This window comes from Brachypodium distachyon, chromosome 2 (genome assembly GCF_000005505.3).
Source record: "Brachypodium distachyon strain Bd21 chromosome 2, Brachypodium_distachyon_v3.0, whole genome shotgun sequence".
NCBI classification, from domain to species: domain Eukaryota; kingdom Viridiplantae; phylum Streptophyta; class Magnoliopsida; order Poales; family Poaceae; genus Brachypodium; species Brachypodium distachyon.
In genome coordinates this window covers 6,681,931-6,701,938 of record NC_016132.3, presented here as the reverse complement: position 1 = coordinate 6,701,938, position 20,008 = coordinate 6,681,931, and the positions used below count along the sequence as shown (strand labels likewise).

General features: G+C 44.6%; 1 protein-coding gene and 1 pseudogene across 2 annotated transcripts; one reads left to right on the top strand and one right to left on the bottom strand.

Moving 5' to 3' along the window:
- Nucleotides 1-2,914: 2,914 nt before the first annotated feature.
- Nucleotides 2,915-8,948, top strand: LOC100821188 (probable transcription factor GLK2). Of its 2 annotated transcripts, none has more exons than XM_010232371.3 (6): nt 2,915-3,959; nt 5,246-5,389; nt 6,811-7,200; nt 7,384-7,461; nt 7,591-7,731; nt 8,419-8,948. In XM_010232371.3, the coding sequence occupies exons 1-6, from the start codon at nt 3,327-3,329 to the stop codon at nt 8,593-8,595; spliced, it is 1,563 nt and encodes a 520-aa protein (XP_010230673.1). In that variant the 5' UTR covers nt 2,915-3,326; the 3' UTR covers nt 8,596-8,948. The 2 variants fall into 2 exon arrangements, with proteins under 2 accessions (XP_010230673.1, XP_003565554.1); XM_003565506.4 differs by having other exon boundaries at nt 2,916-3,965.
- Nucleotides 8,949-10,652: 1,704 nt separating this feature from the next.
- LOC100820887 lies at nt 10,653-19,725 on the bottom strand (annotated as a pseudogene).
- Between the last annotated feature and the right edge of the window lie 283 nt (nt 19,726-20,008).

The following is a 20,008-nucleotide window of genomic DNA, read 5'->3' as shown; positions in this document are numbered from 1 at the left end:
GCATGTGTGTAAAAAAAAAAAAAATCTTCTCGAGCTATGGCGACCTTCCTCTTCCGACGATGGTGTCACATTTGCTGTCTAAGCAGCGACATTTTCAGCACACCGCGACCGCGAGGTTACAGCGACCTGGGTACGTTGCTCTATGTAAATGGCGAAAAGAGAAGGCCACCGATGTTAAGTCCAAATCCGAAACACGAAACGAAAAACATGAAAAGATAAATCTAATGCCGGTAACTACGATGTCGTATTTTTGCGCGCGAAGTAACTACGATGCTAGCTAGTTATTGTTGGAAATGTGATTTTTCTTGAGAAAAGTAATTTTTTTTCATCTTCCAAGTTATTGGAAAGTTCATTTTTCGTCCCTTAACAAAATCCCGTACTCGTTTACTTGTTCTCTAACTTTAAAACCAGATACATATATCGTCACTGCCTCAATCCGAAACGGTTTTTTTTGGTCCACGTGTTATTTTCCCTCGAACCCCCACCGTGGACCGGCCAGCTACATAGGACCGGCACTGAATACATAGTCCGGCGGCAGTCCTACGTCCAGTATTGATCGAAATCGATCTTAGCAGCCTTTGCTTTTGAGTTTGGTTATCACCAGCACGCCGAATGCCCGAATGCAGCACGGTGGCACGCTTTTAACACTAGGGTCGTCGATGCATGCATATGCATGTGCCCCCGGTAAGCGCTCGATCGTACGTCACGTGGAATGTTCAACATATACCGGCCGCGGGCGCCCGGCCGTCGACCCATCGAGCTGCATGCAATCGGAGACTCGTGGGCCAGTACTCTTGCATTTGCCAAAGAAAAAAGAGCTGATGCATCGACCGCTGCGGATGCCTATATATGCATGCTGACATGCTGTTGATGCGTCACTGATCTGCCTTTGTGCAGCTGGAAGAACGACTGGATCTACGTACCGATGGATATGGGCCTTTGCGCGTGCCTAAACAGTGCTATGCTCGTACATGCCTTTCACGCAAGTAAGTGAGAGCGCTTTGCTTGGGTTTCTAGCTAGGTTTCGATCGACACGGGAACCCAATCTGCATTATTGTTTCGTGGTTGGGACCGGCACTAACCGTGACAAGATATTTAATTACTTCTTTTCAAAAAATAGCTGTCTTTATTTTTTTCGAAAAGTGGACAAGCCTCCACTCTATGCATCGATTGATGCACACAACTTTTATATTATTAGAAATAAAATCATTCAGATTCTAGTTGTTACAACACCATAGATCAACAAGCTAGAAACAAATAACACTCTTGGCCTATTGTACAACGCGCCACCCAAACCGGCTTAAGAGATCCTATGCGACCGTTTTCAAATTGGTTGCGCCCAAACTCCAATGCATCCCAAGTATACGTCTGATACAGTAGGGACCAAATATGAATTCTGTGCGCGGTCAGACATCGTCGTGATCTTCAAAATAATAGTTCGAACCCTGCAAAATTATTACGTTGTTTTATCGAATCGGCAAACATGTATGGTGGCAGACGCAGGTAACTGAAGAGGTGTACCAAATGTCATGGGTACTGGTTTTGGAGTTGGATTGAAATTACATTTGTCAATAGTGGAGAATAAAAGTGTTCAAGGGCAGTTTCAATCGAATGACTGAATGAAAGCCGGCAGCCAGGGCATCCAAGGGTATGTACCATTGGAGTGATTTTGCCTTTCTTTTAGCAAAACCACGTAGGGTAATTGTTGATTGACGTGGAGAATGGTTAACTTTTTCTCCAATGTACGGGTGTCACGTTGGATTGATGCTCCTAACCAGTTCACCTAAATGATCGAGTTGTTGGAAAAAGGTGGACCATATATTACAACATGTCATCTCTTACTCAACATTTATTAGTTAAATTTTAACCGCGTCATAATTAGAGAGGCATGCAAATGTTAGGCATGCATGCGGCACTATTGGTGACCTTTCCACAACCGGCAATCCTGCCTAGGTGATGGAAGGGAAGGAGAGAGGACGCATGTGTGGATTTAGATGGCTTAGAGCTGAGTAGGATGCCTATGTGGCAATGGGTCAACGGTCAAACATGGGACCTCTATCGAAATGGAGATATGACATCCCCAAAGTCACTTTAACCGGGTAAGGGACCAAATATGTATATATGGTTTTATAACCTAAAATATTTCCTAAAATTAGAGTTGAATGGAGGGACCTAAGCTCGATTACGACAACGGTTGGACCAAATTATACTATCCCTATGATATATATTCTACTCAACATGATACGCTACCAAATGAAAAAAGAATACATTTGTTCATTCAATCCTTTTTGTCAAAAATACCGCTCGGTTATCGCCCGAAAATTTTAAAATACATTTTGAATTCAATCCTTTTTGTCATACAAGATAATTTATCCACATAGCAAGCTTTTAAATTCAACATTTCAAAGTAATTCAGTACTTTTTGCTTGGTAAATGTGGTTACCGGGCGGTAAGCAAAACCCAGCCTATTCATGCCCACAACTTAATTTTCCAGCATCGTGGATCATGAGTTTGAAAACACAAATTCAAATGAAACAATCACTGGAATATATAACACTGGTGCCGGCCGTACATAACAATGATGAGTAGCAATAAGTTACGTAGAATATAGCGCGCGACAAATCGCCCAGCAACATGGCGTGCATAGTCATAGATGAGAGAAGAGAAGAATTATTTTCTCTGGCAGCAAGCCGCCAGCAGTCAAATTCAGTCGGCAGGGCAGCGTGACTGAGATATACATATCTTAAACCAGATGAAACACCCAGAGCCCTAACTAGTGTCATGTGCCTACAGAATCGCTGGCAGTCGGTGTACAATGTACAGAGAGAGCAGCGTGTGTGGTGAGAGGGGAACCCTATGACTATGAGAGAGAAAGAAGGGAGCGATGGAGAGAGACCCTATAAAGCAGGGAGGCAGTACGCAGAGAGAGAAATCTCGAGGAGGTTTGTGGTGGACGTGCGTCCTCTAATACTCCCAAATCGCCACCAAACTAGCTAGTCCATCCCCATTGCTCTCACTCCCCTCCCTTCTTCCTATCCATTAGCCAGAGAGGGAGAGAGAGAGATCTCCATTAGAGCGCAACAGCTCTCTAGCTTCCTCCCCATGCAGCGCACTGCCAATCTTGCTCTCCTGCCAAGTCCAGCGTTTCCTACAACCACACCGTAATTGATCGATCCAGTGGCTCAAGCCAGTAGCTGAATCTATATCTATCCATATCTCTACCAGCAAGCTGAGATTTGTCGTGGTATATATACTTGACACGGATCGATTAATTACTCCCGCTTGTGAATTTCTCGTCTCTGCTGCTCTACGAGAGGGGATTTGGGATGCTGGAGGTGGCCTCGCTACGAAGCCCTAAGGCGGACCAGGTGTTTGGCCTCGGCCTCGGCGGCGACCACAGCCATGTCGGGCTCGGGTTCCCTGAATCCGGCGGCGTGGACGACGACGACTTCCTGCTGGACTTCATCGACTTCAGCACGTGCGACATGCCCTTCTTCCACGTCGACGGGGACATCCTCCCGGACCTCGAGGTCGACTCCGCCGACCTCCTCGCCCTCGACTTCGCCTCCTCTTCCTCCCCGGACGAGCCCTCGCTGGAGGACGGACGATGGGGAAGTGCTGTCGACGACGAGGCGGTTACCAAGGCCATGGAGGTCGGGGTAGAAGCAGAATTAGGGGGCGACAGCATGGACATGGAATTACCGCGAGACGAGAATCACAAGGATGAGAAGTTGGAAGTGTTGTTGGAAGATGAAAAAGATGAGAAGAAGCATAACAACAACGTCGTGGCGGGCGATGAGGCTGTCTCCAGCGCCGTGACATCGACGGAGGACTCCGCGGCGGCCGCCGCGTCTGACAACAAGTCGTCCTCGGCGTCGGCGGAGGGGCAGAGCAAGAGGACGTCCACGAAGACGCCGTCGGCAGCCGTGGCGGGCAAGAGCTCCCATGGAAGGCGTAAGGTCAAGGTACTTCCATATATATATATATATACCTCTCACAAGCCCTAGCTAGCTCCACACGCGCGCTCCATATATGCATACTTTTAAACTTAAGCACATTAAAAAGGGAGAAAGAACGATCGAAAGACGAAGATAGTTCATGAGAGTCGTCCAACATATCCATCTGCGCGTCACGATTCGAGAGCAGGTCACGGTAAGTGTTAACTCTGACTGACACAATCCTTCTAGGACGACATATCCTGCGAACTATATCCGGGGTAGCAGCAGATCTGATCTGACTGACGCAGGACCCGAGAAAGAAAGAAATCACGGGAGACCTAGCTGTAGCGAGGAGTACGTAGTAGCAGCACGAGGCCGCCCCCCTGCAAATCCCTGATGCTTGGCTCCACGATCGAGGAGCTAAGCTAAGCTAGCTAGCCGACGACGAGCCGCTCAGCTGCCTGCTGCTAGATAGCTGTGCTAGGTGCTCCGGCGTTGTTGCGTCGACGGAGCTTTATTTGCACCGAAATGTGTTGCTGCGCGGAGGCAATGAAGAGGCCGCGGAAATCCCCGTGCATGTAGCTCTTTTTTCCGGCGATATGGATGGATGGATGGATGTTTGGATAGGATGGATCTCGGGGAGGAGGAGAGAGACAGGGCCGGGCGCCGTGGGGGTGTGTCACGGGAAGCGCACGGTAACAGTGGTGGTAACTCATGCACCAGCAGCTAGCGTTCCTGCTCTTTGCTCCTTTATTTCGGTGCAACTTGCATGCGCTACAGTCTTGTCTCTGATATCTTGATTTGTCTAGCTGTAGCTCTAGCTAGCTAGTGCCTAGTAGTACTGCGTGCGCGACAACTCGGGTGTAAAACCCCGGAGTAAGAAATTACTCCCTCCTTTCTGTATTTTAAAGAATGTGTGTATGTTTTTTTTTCGAAGTTATTTTTTAAAATGTGGCAAGAAAAATTAAAATATCGATTTTGTCCAAAAAGTCGTCTGCTTTTTAGTTAAAAATCAGTCGAATCTTATCCAAATGGTGGCACCATGATAGAAGAGAGATAGGTGGGGTTGACATCAAGATCTTAATGAACGATTCCGATGCGTCAACTGAGATTTAAGTCTTTGCTTAAAAATCTGACGCATGAGACATAACCACGCCCAAAGCATCAACATTACTGCTGCATGCAGTTAACTAGCGGGATTTGCTGAATTATATAGCCAACATGTGTTTGTGGTTAACTAGAAGGTTGATAATTACTACCCTTTAATTAAATATTTAATTAATTATATATGGATGAACCTCGCGCAGGTGGACTGGACGCCGGAGCTGCACCGACGGTTCGTGCAGGCGGTGGAGCAGCTGGGGATCGACAAGGCGGTGCCGTCCCGGATCCTGGAGCTCATGGGCAACGAGTACTCCCTCACGCGCCACAACATCGCCAGCCATCTCCAGGTACTGCACAGACGATGCATAGTCAGTAATTATACACACCACACGCCGCCGGCGGGGCGCCCAAATATATAAATGCAGGCCCTGCATATACAAGCAAATCGCGGCATGTAGTACAATTTTTAAGTAAAATCACCTGCTCTCCGTCTGAAAATAAATGACGTGAATTTATATAAAAATGGTATAGAAGCTGCAGGGCATCTAGGAGGTCAATAACATGTGAATCTATGTCACTTATTTGAGGGGTACAATGCATGGCCGGACAGCGCTAAGGCACATGCACACGCGTACGTACACGGTCGATCGGGAGTCAGATCTGGGCAACATATGTACGTCTGTTCAGGCATGGCGGCCAACTGATAGTCGTCGTCGTCCCGGCCTGTACATCCACAGCATTATTAACCAGTACATATACATGTAGACATGCATGGGTGACATACTGATACTGTACGCCATGCCATGCATGCACGTGATCCGACCCGTGAAATAATCCCATATGACACAGCATCTTTTACCCACGACATGCATGGTGCATGCAGGCAGGCGACGAGACGGTAAAAAGCGAAAGCACTGGACACATGCAGGTTGTGCCCGACCCCATGCATGCACGGCTTGGCTGCAAAATGCATGCATGGATGGACAGAGAGATCTTGGGTTTGGGACTTGGGAGAGGGGGGGATATATTCCATTGCCCAAACCGTGCAAAGGGGACGCGCCAAGCTAATAAGCTAGCGGGGCTGTGGGCGGCCGGCCACGAGCTTAGTCAGCGGCGGCCGCGTGCCATGTCGCCTCCCGATTAGCAACCTAGCTAAGCGCGTACCCGTGCATGCATGCAGGTACTCCAGCTGCTAGCTGCAGCCCGGTCCTGCCTGCCTGCAGCCTGGTATGGTAGTGGTACTAGCTTAGCTCAGAGTATGAATTTTCGTGCGCGCGCGCTTTGGCGCCAGGGAGATGTGAGTGTTTTTTTATAAAGATAGATGTGAGTTCTTCAGGGTCAGCTTGCGGTTGCTGAATTATAACCCCATCGTGTTTAATTATTTCATACTTATTTGATATTGTAAATGTTGATACAGTATATGTGTTTCAAAAGCTTGAAAAAACTTCAATTTTTTTTATTGGACAAAGGTAGAACATGCCTCCGATCCAAAAATAAGTGTCGCGGTTTTGAACTTAGGTTTGAACTAGGCTTAAATACAACAATAAAAATTGAGGCACTTATTTTGGATCGGAGTGAGTAGTATTATAGTTTACAACGATAAGCAGCGCCTAAAACTTATTTTTCATCTTACAATATAAAGAACGAGGTTTGCATTTGTGCATGATCGAAGACTCTCAAATTAATTAGTCAATCCGCGGTTGCATGAATATGCAATCGAAATCAATTAACGAGTCGTTAATTAATCATCTCTCTTGTGCAAGTGCAGAAGTACCGGTCGCACAGGAAGCACCTGATGGCCCGGGAGGCGGAGGCCGCGAGCTGGACGCAGAAGCGTCAGATGTACGCGGCGGCGGCCGGCGTTGCACCAAGGAAGCCCGATGGCGCCGCGGCCGGCCCCTGGGTCGTGCCCACCATCGGCTTCCCTCCGCCAGGGACGATGCCGCCGCCGCCGCCGCCAACGGCGCACCACCCCGGCGCGCAGCCGCCGCCGTTCTGCCGGCCGCTGCACGTGTGGGGCCACCCCAGCGCCGCCGCCGGCGTCGACGCGCCGGCGCACCCGCAGATGCTGCCCATCTGGCCGCGCCACCTCGCGCCGCCGCCGGCGTGGGCCCACCAGCCGCCCGTGGACCCCGCCTACTGGCACCAGCAGTACAACGTGCGTGTGCATATACATTTGTCGATCCCCCTTCTCGCCTTCACGTGACCCTCTAGCTTAGATCGCTTTCCGCCATTGTCGTCGTACTTACTTTGGCAGTTTGGCACTGGCACTGCACACTGCTAGTAATAAACATTTTTACTGATTTACTTGTTCCTTCCTTCGTCTTTTTTGTTTCTGCAGGCGGCGAGGAAGTGGGGCCCGCAGGCAGTGACGCAGGGGACGCCCTGCGGCCCGCCGCCGATGCCTCCTCCGGCCATGGTAAGCTAGTACTCAGCTTTAGTTAGTCATTAACTTGCATGATGTGCAGGCGAATACAAATACATGGAAGTAGTAATTGCATGCTTAAGTGGGATTTTGTTGACTGAGAGATGGTCTGTGTCCGTGTAGATGCAGAGATTTGCTGCGCCGGTGCCGGGGATGATGCCGCATCCCATGTACAGACCGATCCCGCCGCCGGTGGTGCCATCACCGGCGCCACCGAGCAATATTAAGCTCGCTGGCCTGCCGCTTCAGCTCGACGCCCACCCGGTATGTATATATGCACGGCTAGCTGATGGAATCTCGCCCGTCTTGTTGTTCATTATACTTTGATCTGGAAGCTACAGCTAGTCATTGAGAAACTGCGAAAATGTGTACTTCCTCCGTCCAACAAAAGATGTCTTAAATTTGAGTAAATTTGAATGCATCTATACCCTAAGTTATGTCTAGATACATCCAAATTTTGAAAAACTTGAGACATCTTTTGTTGGACGGAGGGAGTATTTGTTTTCCACTATGATTATCAGAGTTTTAACTAATCGCACGCCAAGAACAATACGAGCTAGACAGTACACTGTACACATTAGCTAGTATATATCTCCAAGCAAGAACAATATTCAAAATTAAATCTGCCATTCTTACGTCGTTTCATATTGCTTACTATTTTGATATAGCTCGAGAGTTGAGTAAGAAGTTATTTTATTTTTGTACAACGGAAATTGAGTAGTTGCACGTCCTACAAATTATGTGGAACTTAATTGGTTTGTTCGGGAATAACTGACTTTTTTTTTTGCGAGTAAGGGAATAACTGACTTGGCTAGAAATAGCAAACCCCACTATTATTATGGTGGAAAATGTGACCCTAGCTATTTACAGTTTCACACTATTTACTTAGTACTAGTACTGTTGATCACTGTACTAATTTCTCCGTTGCACTTGCGCATGGTCTGGATGCAGTCCAAGGAGAGCATAGACGCAGCCATCGGAGACGTTTTAGTGAAGCCATGGCTGCCGCTCCCCCTCGGCCTCAAGCCCCCGTCGCTGGACAGCGTCATGACGGAGCTGCACAAGCAAGGCATACCCAAGGTCCCACCGGCGACGACCACGGCGAGCGGCGGCGCCACCACCGGCTGAGACTCTCCGCCGCCGGCGCCGGATTCATGATCCCCTGATCTCTCGGTGACTCAACTCGTCGAATCGTCCGTCTGCACGTACGTACGTATGATATCCACGTACGCGTGGGCGTGTAGATTAATTATTAAGAACAGTTTGATGATGTATTGTCCATCTGTGGGTGTATGCATTGACAACGGATCTCCTGGTGTTTTTTTCCTCTCATGTACGTGCACTGTGCCTGCCTGGGAGTTGCGTGTATATTGTCGAGATGGTTGGAACGACTTACATTATTTATCCCTGTATCACTGGACTGGTAAATGAATAACATGCAAGGATGGATAATTAGTTCATGAATATATGCAGTTTCATCATGCATATTTGCATCCTCCTGCCGCAATGCCCTTCCAAAATGCACACCGTGGAATTATATGTGTTTGTTATGCATGCGGGGTGGAGAGTTTGATGCAGTAGTGAAATGTGTGATAAACATCTGTAATCGATACTACAAGAGATAAGGATAAATATGCAACTATATGTATGCACAAAAAATCAGGGATTTTTTTCCTGCTGTACAAATTTTGTGAGATCACAGATATTGGAGCAGCAGAGCAAGGATACTCTGTTTCTATCATGGATTCGATTACAGTCGATGTCCTACATCGGAATTCACGGATTCCTCTAATTTTGTCCCTGAGCAGTGAAATGTCACCATCAAGTTTAGGCGACACCCGACATGTATCACTTTAACGAGATCATGCTCGTACATCATAGGTGCTGGCGTGCTTGGGAATTGAGCTGCCACATGGCAATATGGCATAGTACATATAAGATTTGCGGCTGGGCTCTGGCCGTGGACGTATAACGATTGTATGCATCTCTGTCCTGGCACGCCAAGCCATGTTTTTCCTTTCAAAAAAGGTACATGACAGCAAGGTTTGCACATATATATTACTATATATTAAATTGGAGTTGGTTGATTACCGCGGGCGTCGTACGTCAACTTCATTAAATTTACATAAGTATGCCACCGCGCCCCCTCCCGTACGTCCCGATGCGAACCCCCCTCCATTCGTGTAAAAAAATCCTCTCTCTTGTCTTCCTAACCAGCGCTCGCCGTCTCCTCCGACCGCTGCTTCTCCTCCCTCCGCCGCAAGCCTCGCGTCTCGTTCTGCACGCCGCAGCCGCCCTCCTCCTCTGCGAGCGCCGTCTCCGTCGATAAAGATCTATAGACGGCCCGTCGCCGCCGCGCTCCTCCCCTGCGCACGCCGTCATGGAGACTTCTGCCACCGCCGCCATGGATAATAAATGGTCTAAGAGAGAGTCGATGAGCCAGTCCATCGGGAAAGATGAGGTGGATGAGCCGTGGAGATGAGAGAGAGGCGACGAGCCGACGTGTCTCTGAAGTCACTCACACACGCGAAAGTCAACCATGCCCGCCGAGGCAGCAACAGCAGGAGAGGCGCCGCATGAAGCGGCGGCGGCCCTCGCGAGCTCGCTGCAGCCGCACATGGCCTTGGCCTTCTTTGCGTTGGCTGCGTGCACCGTGGCGAGATTGGCAGAATCGGAGCGTCGCCCCTCTTCCATGACCATGCCCCATTCCCTCTTCCCCGACCACGGCGTGCCCCAGTTGCACCGTCTCTAGAGGCGAAGCACCGCAGTTAACGAGGCGCAGTCCGGCGAGATGTGGGGTCAATGAGGATAGAACGATCCACTGCCATGTGCTTCGCCTCTCGTGAGCTCCTCATTCAGATTCATTTCTTGATTCAACAAATCAATGAACTCAGCCTTTGTTAGGACATAGGGCGATGGAGATTTTTTTTCCTTTTTTCTGAGATTCTGTTTTGGTTGTTTTTTCTTTTCAGATATTTGTTCTTGCATTTTTCTATGACAGATCTTGTTACTTTCCGTTCATGGTTCAGATCTTTCTTCCAAATGTTCATGTTTCTGATCTTGTTTCATTTAGTTCTTGCAATTAGTTCATGGTCAAGAAAGACAAAGAGAAAAAAGAGATTACAATTAGAATATAATAAAACCATAAGAGGAGAAATAACAGGAAAAGATTTGGCCCATCTGAGTCAGCCCAACCTGATTCGATTTCCCAATCAATAATTATCTTTTGCTTCTGTTGTATGAGACCACACCTTGTGTATTTATATACATGTACTCACGTCCTTCAGATTTTTGGTGTGTTAGATTTATATGTTTTGGGCCGTGAAGATTAGAATCCTTAGATAGTGTATACAAGTGACGACCATCTTGTGTTTGGGCCGTGACAGCGCACGAACATGTCCACTAGTCAAAATAATACAACACATAAATAGAAGGGGCAAAACTCCAGCACTTTCAGCCGTCATGAACATCTCCGATTTCACCCTGCCTTGCGCAACCTGGACATCTCAAGTCAGCTGACTCAGATATCAGCCTCCATGATCCGGTGGAGGTTGGCAATTGACCAAAACAATGTGCCGGAATATATCCTTGTTTGGCCTCGCGATGGTCAGATCCACCCACCCTACTCAACTTCTTTGATGAGTCTTTTCTTCCTGAACGGCTGCACAGGCCCTGCTTCCAGGTGCGCTGTGCGCTCTCCTTCTTTCTTCTTTGCGGCTTTCTGCTTCGATCATCGTACGCCTTATGTTGGCTGCCTTATAGATCGGCTTAGGCAAGTGCCTATGCCTGCAGTGACACAATATCCCCACAACATCAGCAAAATGATAGATGCAAAAAAGGTGAACAAAAACTGAGATGATAGATCAAGTAGAAGCTCCCTATGACAAGAAATAGTAGCTTACCTGACAATCCGCTTGATTTCCAGAAGGTGCTTATACCGCTCCTTGACAGCATCTAGGTATTCTTGTTTTTTGCGTTCCCTTGGAAGAATCTGCAGAAAAAATAAGTTGATCATACACCCTTCCAACATCTCAGTGTAATAGAAGACTAGAGGATGCTTTCTCCTCTGTTTCTCCCCGCTCTGCTATGTTCTGAAGTGTGCATGCATTATGCAGTCTTTTGCACTTTCTAATGCCATGATTTGCGTATTTGATTGGAGGCATGCTCATTGTTTACAGAATTGATTAGTTTAGTGGCTGGCTGCTAGTGTCATACTCCCTCCCTCCTTTTCACAAAGAATGGCGCCCACATTTTTCGAGGTCAAGCTTTGACCAACGATTAGAATATTATATAGATTATATGTTACAAATTTTATATCTTTGGAAACTTTTTTGAAATACGAATCCAATGATATAACTTTTGTAGTACATAACCCTCAAGTCAAATCATTAGTCTAATTGTTGGTGAGAACTCTGCTTTGTGTATTATTAAATATATATTTACTGGTCTGATTTGCTGCTACACTAGTTATGATTTCTCTATGAAGTCGCCTCGCCACATACCTTAGGCACTTAAAAGTTGCGAAGGGGATGAGTTGCCTTTAAAACCATGATGCAGACTACCTAATGAAGTTATTCTGGTAACCTTACCCTGCAAAGTTGGAAAAACACCCTCTGTATTTGACATTTGGGCCTAGGAGCACATATTAAGGATTCAAATGTTTCTGTAAGGATCGCCCACCCTGGAAGCTAAAACCACTTCCAATCGTTCAGGGCTATTTTCAACAAGGCAGCAGTGATTATTATAAGTTGAATTAATTCAAATCATCATCACCACCAATGAGTGCCAGTTGACCTAATAATATTTTCCAGTCTTGACCAGGAAATGTGGAACAATCACCAGTTGCCTGACATTCGCTTTCATTGTCTAACATATGATAAAACTTCCTTGAAACCATGGGATCATCTACACATTGGACTGCACACCGAAAATAGTTTACGCCTGCACTGTGAGCCTATGATGATGTATGTAACACAAAACTGTGCTATCTTAGACAGCCAATATGCAATATATCTGATTATATATTTTTCCTTTCTTCCATTCCGGTACTGGCCATGTATGGATCATGTTTTCTAATGGTTGTCTACCATTCTTAATTAAGTGCACCATCTGTGTTTGGTGGTGGAATATGATGTTGCCACATCAAAAGGAATTAAGCTCCAAGTCAGTAAGACAGTTGTTATCATGTTACTTCATTGAGCATCGACAATGAGAAACCGTGTGCCTGCCAAAATTAGCTTCCAGTTGCACAAAAGGTTGAGCTGAATCACATGGCAATGCATACCAAGACAGCAGCAATTGGCAAACTAGCATGGTGTTAGAGAACTTACAACTCCAAGTTGTTCTGAAGCTTTAGATTTCCACAGCCTAAGATTTGTGTCATCACTGCTGGAAACTAGATAGGTTTCATCATAGGTGTATTAAACACAGAACACCCTGAAAAGGTAAGGGGAAAATTGGTTACAGTAGAACATGAATTCCACAAAGGTATCGGTGAAGATAAACATGGAGTCTAAAGTAAATAACATAGCTTGCTTTGCAGGCAACAACCAAGAAAAATATATGCACATGCATCAGAGTTGCTATATAACTCTCTCCAGAAACATAGTTCAACTTCAATGGCCAGTTGGCCATGCCTCAGGTAATAGAGACTGCATGTACTCACAAGTAACAAAGCCACAAAACAACATACTCAACTGTTTAACGTAAAACTTCAAACTGGTTGAATTGAACAGACTACTCTGAAACCCATTGACATGTGACAGTAGAATGCTGAATTCCATAAAAGGTACTCCCTCCGTCCCGTATTAAGTGATTCAATTTTGCCCAAATATGAATGTATCTATGCCTAAAAGGCGTCTAGATACATGTAATAGAAAGTCACTTGATATGGGACGGAGGGAGTATTGGAGAAGATAGACATAGGGTCTGAAGTAAATAAGATAGCTAACATAGTTCAATGGCCACGCGGCCCACGTCTAATAGAGACTGGGTACTCGTAAGTAGCCAAGCCACAGAACAACATACTCAAATGTTTAAAACGTCAAACTTCAAACTGATTGAATTGAACAGACTACTGCTGAACCCATTGACATTTAACAATAAACTACTTCCTAAAACTATATAACCTAAGTTGCCATGCCACTAAAGTGATCTATTTGATATCCAGTAGCAAAACGGTTTTGAGGGTGATCAATCCATTGTACCACACAAAAATGATATAACGCCAACTGGGGATATAGAAACAAACCTTTGCATCCTCTTAGTATGATATATCTCCCTGCTATGGTCACCATTATATTGGAAGATCCGCACCTGCAAAAGCATCAACTAAATTTTGTCAATCAAAATCACCAGACATGGTTACAAAGTGAATTAATTGTAGGATCTTAGGGTCACACGCACCGTTCTATCATATGAACCCGTAACAAATTCATGACCGGTTGGTGAGTAATCAATATCCATCCTGAGAATAACTCAATTCATGTAAGAACAACTTAAGAAAATTGAGAAGAAAAGAACTCTGCAAGTCGTCAACGGGCTTTATATAGTACAGCTACATGAAATGAATCAATGATAGTTTTCGGCTGTACTCTACAAGTCATAATGCAGGAAGTGTGCATCTCAGAGAGTTCAATAACCTAAGAGAAATTAGCAAACCCATCCCCATGGAAGAAAGTATAAAAAATCCTAGTTGCAGTTCAATTTTTTCTTTGATGTATCGTTGAAGGGTTCAGTTTTAGTTCAGTTTGCTCTTGGTATCGATAAGGGGTACGACCTCCGATCCAAAATAAGCGTCGCTGTTTTAAAGTAGGCTTGAACTAAGCTTAGTTCAAAACTGAGACACTTATTTTGGATCGGAGGGAGTATATGCTAGAACATGCACTCAATGTTTCAATGTACATATGTTTTTTTTTACATCAAATGTTTCAATGCACATTTTAATCTACATAACACTTTTCCCATTTTCTCTACAAAGGGAATTTTGTAGACATATCAACTTCAAAAAATCAGGACCTTCGAATTTTTACTACTTACACAGCTGAAACATGGCCTCTGTGAACAATCTTGGCTTCCTCCAGCTTTCTCGAATCGAATGAGTAACAGTTTGTATCTTCATTTGCCTAGCAACAAAAAGCATCAGGACAGTAGTTCTCAAGTGTTAAACATCACAACTTTAAACAAAATTCATAAACGATTCACAGAGAAAAGCTTGATAAGTATTTAATCAAGAACTGCATTGTTCATGGGTGATAGCTCAAGGGTATAACAAGAATGAAAATATATGATATCTAAATCTTACAGCAGTGAAGTTCATGGGCTCCCTAGGGTTCCAGCATACTGAATTGCACCTTGTCTGCATAAAGAAAGAGCAAATTAGTATCTCCATAGTTTACGGGTTGCTGAAAGAGCTAAAAGCAGTAAATGTGTATCGAGATGCCTCCGAATATTATGAGAGAACTTAAAAGGCAGCTAAGTTAGCATGATTATTGAAAAGATGCAAATTTCAACTGAACAGATATAGTTGACACTTGAGTGACATTATACTACTCCATCCGATCCATAATAAGTGTCTCAGATTTAGTGCAAAAGTTGCACCAAATATGACACTTATTATTATGGATCAGAGGGAGTAGTTGAAAACTAACCACGATAGATGTATAATTTGACAAACCGAAAATTCAGTTAGCTGACAATTTGTTTTCGGTTTAAACTGAATACAACCGAACTGCAACACGATAGAGAAGAAAGGAAAGAGCAGAAGAGAACAGAACTCCGTCGTCCTGGCTCACTGGCAATCTGGAGACAGTAAGGACGCTTGGCAGAAACGAGACCTTTAGTTCGCTGACTGGGAGATGGCGTCGGTCGAGGCATGCTGACGACGACGAAAATAATGGCCATGGCAATGGAATCTTCAGGCAGCAGCGCAAAGCTTGGAACTGGCTTAGGGAAGGCTTGGCTAGGTGGGGAAGAGAAAAGACAGACCCGCGATGGAGCCTGCCGGCTGCTGTAGCGATGCTGCAGATGAGAGATGGCCAAATCAAGTGCACCACTGCCAGCTTCTGTAGCGCTGCAGGTGCTGGGCATCTAGGTTTTCAGATTGGAAACAAGATTCAAGTACATGGGCTGATGTGGAGGTACATACATTGATGGAGCCTGTGTGCTATGCTGGTCCCCAACATAAAGGTGGGCTCAGGCCCAGATTCTTGGCCTTCCTCACATTTTCTTTTCTCGTTCGGCTACCCCGTAGAAGCAACCGAATTTTCTGAAACAAATTAGGTTTTCTACATATGCTAACCGAGTTACCAATTCAAACCAAACCATACTAACCAATAAATTTGGTTAATTCGTTTCCGGTTTTGTTTCTTGGTTTTTATGCCCACCGCTAGCTCCATCTCTTCCATACATAAACTTGGAATTTGTTTGGTAAAGTAGGCTTAATGTTATAGATCCTAGTTTCACCCAAAAAAAAGATGGAAAAGGGACCTTTCCAAGCCCACCAGAACTTACCAGTGCACAGGGTGTTTCATAAACTGAGATTTGATCAAATACAATGTCCAAACTGTCTCAACATAATTTTAGTCATTAACTTAATTTTGGCATGAAGCATCATGCATTAGTGAACTGAAACTAGCATAGACTATTCTCGTACAGAAAAGGGGCCTTTGTTAGCATAACTTGCTCTTTGACCCTTATAATTTATGTTTAGTTTGCAGTGAACAAATGCTGCTATATGTACAGCACAAAGTACCTTTTAACTGTATATAAGAACAAAGTGAACGTCTTCTGCCTACCACAGTCAATAGTGTTACAATGTTCCAGGTATTTCTTTTGAAAAAAGAAGGTATTAGAAGCATTGACAGCCATAAGTAAAAATTTCACAAACCTTCATGATTAGCTTTCTAGCTGGGGATGACATGCGTAGGTCATAAAGTGTTAAACTCCGATCACTGCAAGATAGGTATTTTAATAGGTCAGAAGTTTGAAGGAAGCATAATAGCAGATTACAACACTCACAATAGAAAATCAAAAGAGAATGACAAATGCCACTAAGATCACCGATCACAGCAACAAAAAAATGTATCCATGATTAAAATGAACACATGTTGGATTTTACGGGAGGAGAAAGAAAAAAGCAATTAGAGACAGTATGAAAAGTTACCTAGCTGATGTAATTAAAACATCAGGTTCTCCAGGATTAAACTGCACAGAAAGAAGTGTATCTTTACCCCATTCAAAGCTATTTATTGGCTCCAACCTATACCAATAAAATTAGCATTGGTGGTGGTAATAAAGAGACAAGAAAGTGCAACAAAAAGAATATCCAATATTATACTCCCTCCGTCCAACAAAGGATGTCTCAACTTTGATCAAATTTGAATGCATCTATAGACTAAGTCATGTCTAGATACATCCAAATTTTAACAAACTTGAGACATCTTTTGTTAGACGGAGGGAGTACCTATTATGATCCCATATATCAACCTGAGCACCTACAGTTGCAAAAATATCGCCATCCCACTGGTGGTCAACACCCCTATAGATTCATCAGAAGATAAATTGTTCTTTCAGCAAATTAGATGACACAAAACTGGAAGATGTCAAGACAATGCAATAATGCTCTTACCAAAATGCATGCTTCCAGGTGTAGACTGCTGATGGCTGTAAAACAGGCTCTCAAGTTAAAAGAATTTGATATAATATAACAGATCAGCAAAATAATGCAACACCTCCATCAAAGTACCTGGGAAGCATCTCCAATAGCATCACTAGTGTCCATCATCCTACGCATAGGATCTTTCCACAGTCGAACACTGCAACCAATAGATTGATTAGCGCACATTAAGATCAGAAAAACTGGCATGTTTTCACCGTTCACTTCTGTACTTTTACAATTAGTAGTAGACTTTGATAGAGTAGATATATTTTTCAAAGACCGTTTGCAAAGGATTAACACATTGAACATTATAGAACACCTCTTGCAACAGGGCCACATTTTCACAAAAAATATGCAGTGTGAAGACCGAAGAGATGCCGGCAAATTTAGTTGAATGACTTGAATCTGTGTCTAAAGAGACATCTACAATATAACTTACGTGCAATCAACACCACAGGATATCAGAAGATCACCATCGGTAGATGTTGCCAAACCTCTCACAGCACCCTGGTGTCCAGGGAACTGGCAGACTGTCTTCCTGTTTTCGTTGTTGTAAGAGTAATAATAATTAATTACATCATAAGTGATAGTTAACTAATATGAACAGCTCTCTTAGGCACAAGGATATGCAAAGATAAATGAATTGGTGGTTTGAGTTTCGGATGGAATAAAAGAGGCCATCCCTCTGGCAATAAGATAGTTGCTATTGCTTTAGTACCTTGCAGCAATGTCCCATAGTCGAATATCTGCGAACAAAACATAAGTTACAATTTACAAATTCTGGCCAATCTTGTTCAAAACATGAACTAATGCATGATTGACAGTTCTATTTTCTATATAAGATTTGAACAAATTAAGGGAAACATATGCTTTAAACATATGCTGTTCATATTAATCCTTCCTACCAAACTTGGTGACTGAGGCTACTACTTCTGCTGTTAAGAATGGATATACTCATATTTCAGTTACATGCTTTACGAACTACTCCCTCCGGCCCGGAATATGGCCCTGTTTGGTTGGGCTTAAAACTGCTTTTTGACTTTTGGCTTGTAAGCCACAAAAGCACCTAAATAGTTGCTTTTGACTTTGGCTTTTTGCTTATACCATCATCTAACAATATCAAGTCAAATGTCAAAAGCCAAAGCCGAAAGCACCTAATTTGGTGCTTTTGTGGCTTATAAGCCAAAAGTCAGAAAGCAGTTTTAAGCCCAACCAAACAGGGCCGTATACTTGTCGCAGGCCCTATACAACGAATATTTTCAAAAAAAACCCACTTAATTCTAATCTTTACAACTTGGTCCATTTTTCAAATACATTGTCTTCATCCTCCGTCTCTCCTCGAGCTCGCGGACGTCGCCTCCCCTCCGAGCATCCATGCCCGCGCCGGCTGACCGCACCCACGTCCGCCGCCCACACCCATTTCCTCCGCCCGCGCGCCGTCGAAGGGCTCCCACGGGGGTCGCCCGTGCTCGTCGTCGGAGGGCTCCTGCGGGGGTCGCTGCTGCTCGTCGTCGGCGGGCTCCGCCGGACGGCCTGCTCCGATCCCTCCTACGGCCGCGCCCCCGTCGAGCGCCAACCATCCTGCTACTCCGCCAGACCAAGTCGCGGGCGAGGAGAATTTTGCGTGCCGCCGTCACAGAACGGTCGATGCCAACCATCCTGCTCCAGCTCCAGCTCCATCACGCCAGAACACAGAACAGAAACCAGCTGAGTCTATTCAACCACTACCATAACAAAATCAACTTATCAGAATCGATTCAAGCACTGGCAGAAATCTACTCCGACAGTGAACTGAAGTGATCTGAAAAACACAACAGAAACCAGTCTGAATCAATTCAAGCACTGCTAGAACAGAAGCTACTTAGCACAGTCGATTAAGCACTGTCAGAAGGTGTGAAGAATTGAAGAACTGAAATCTGCCAGCAAGTACTTACCAGATTGCTCCCTCCAACATTAATCTGGAACAACAGCAACAAGTAATCAGTAGCAGTAGCAGCAGCAGCTCGCGTCGGCACACGGAACATCAGCTCGATCGCATAGGCACAAAGAACAACAAAAATAAACTTCATAACCAGTGTCAATTCAGTACAGCACAAGATTCAGACCATTATATCAAGATACTCTGAAAATACAGCACACAGCCAATTCAGTACAACACAAGGTTCAGGCCATTGTATCAAGATACTCTGACAAATACAGCACACAACCACATGATCAATATCCTCTGAAAAATCAACACATACCTGATCTGAAAATGGATTTGGGACTGCTTGATCTGAATTGTCCACATACCTTGTTCAGTTGCTTTGGCAAGATTAAATACTCCAACAACACTTGCCTTAAATCACACATATGGGCATCATGTTCATTTTATATTTGCAACAGCTCATGCACCTGAACATAAACAAAACATTTTCATAGAAATGAGACTGAAGCCAGTGTTATACTGAAAAATGCAGTAATAGCAGTGTCAACTTGAATGCTGAAAAATAAACAGTAGCACTAAATCAGCAGACATGAACCACTTACTTAAAGCATACGCATCTTTATCATTGTATTTTTCAGAGAATTACTCCTAAAAATTACCAGGAGGAATTCATGTACTCCTAACACATGATAAGAAAGCAGTGCAGTACAACAACACCAAAACTCCAAGAAGACCCCCCCTTAATTAGTTGGAGTACTGAAAGAATACACAATATTATTCTGAACATATTTCAGCATCGACATGCCTACAAAAAAAAAAGTGTAGCTTCTGAGTTCAGTGTTCAGAAGCTGAACATATTTCAGCATCGACATCCCACAGAAAAAAGAAGTGTAGCTTCTGAGTTCAGAGTTCAGAAGGTGAACAAGAGCAGCACACATGGACTTTGACACTATGAA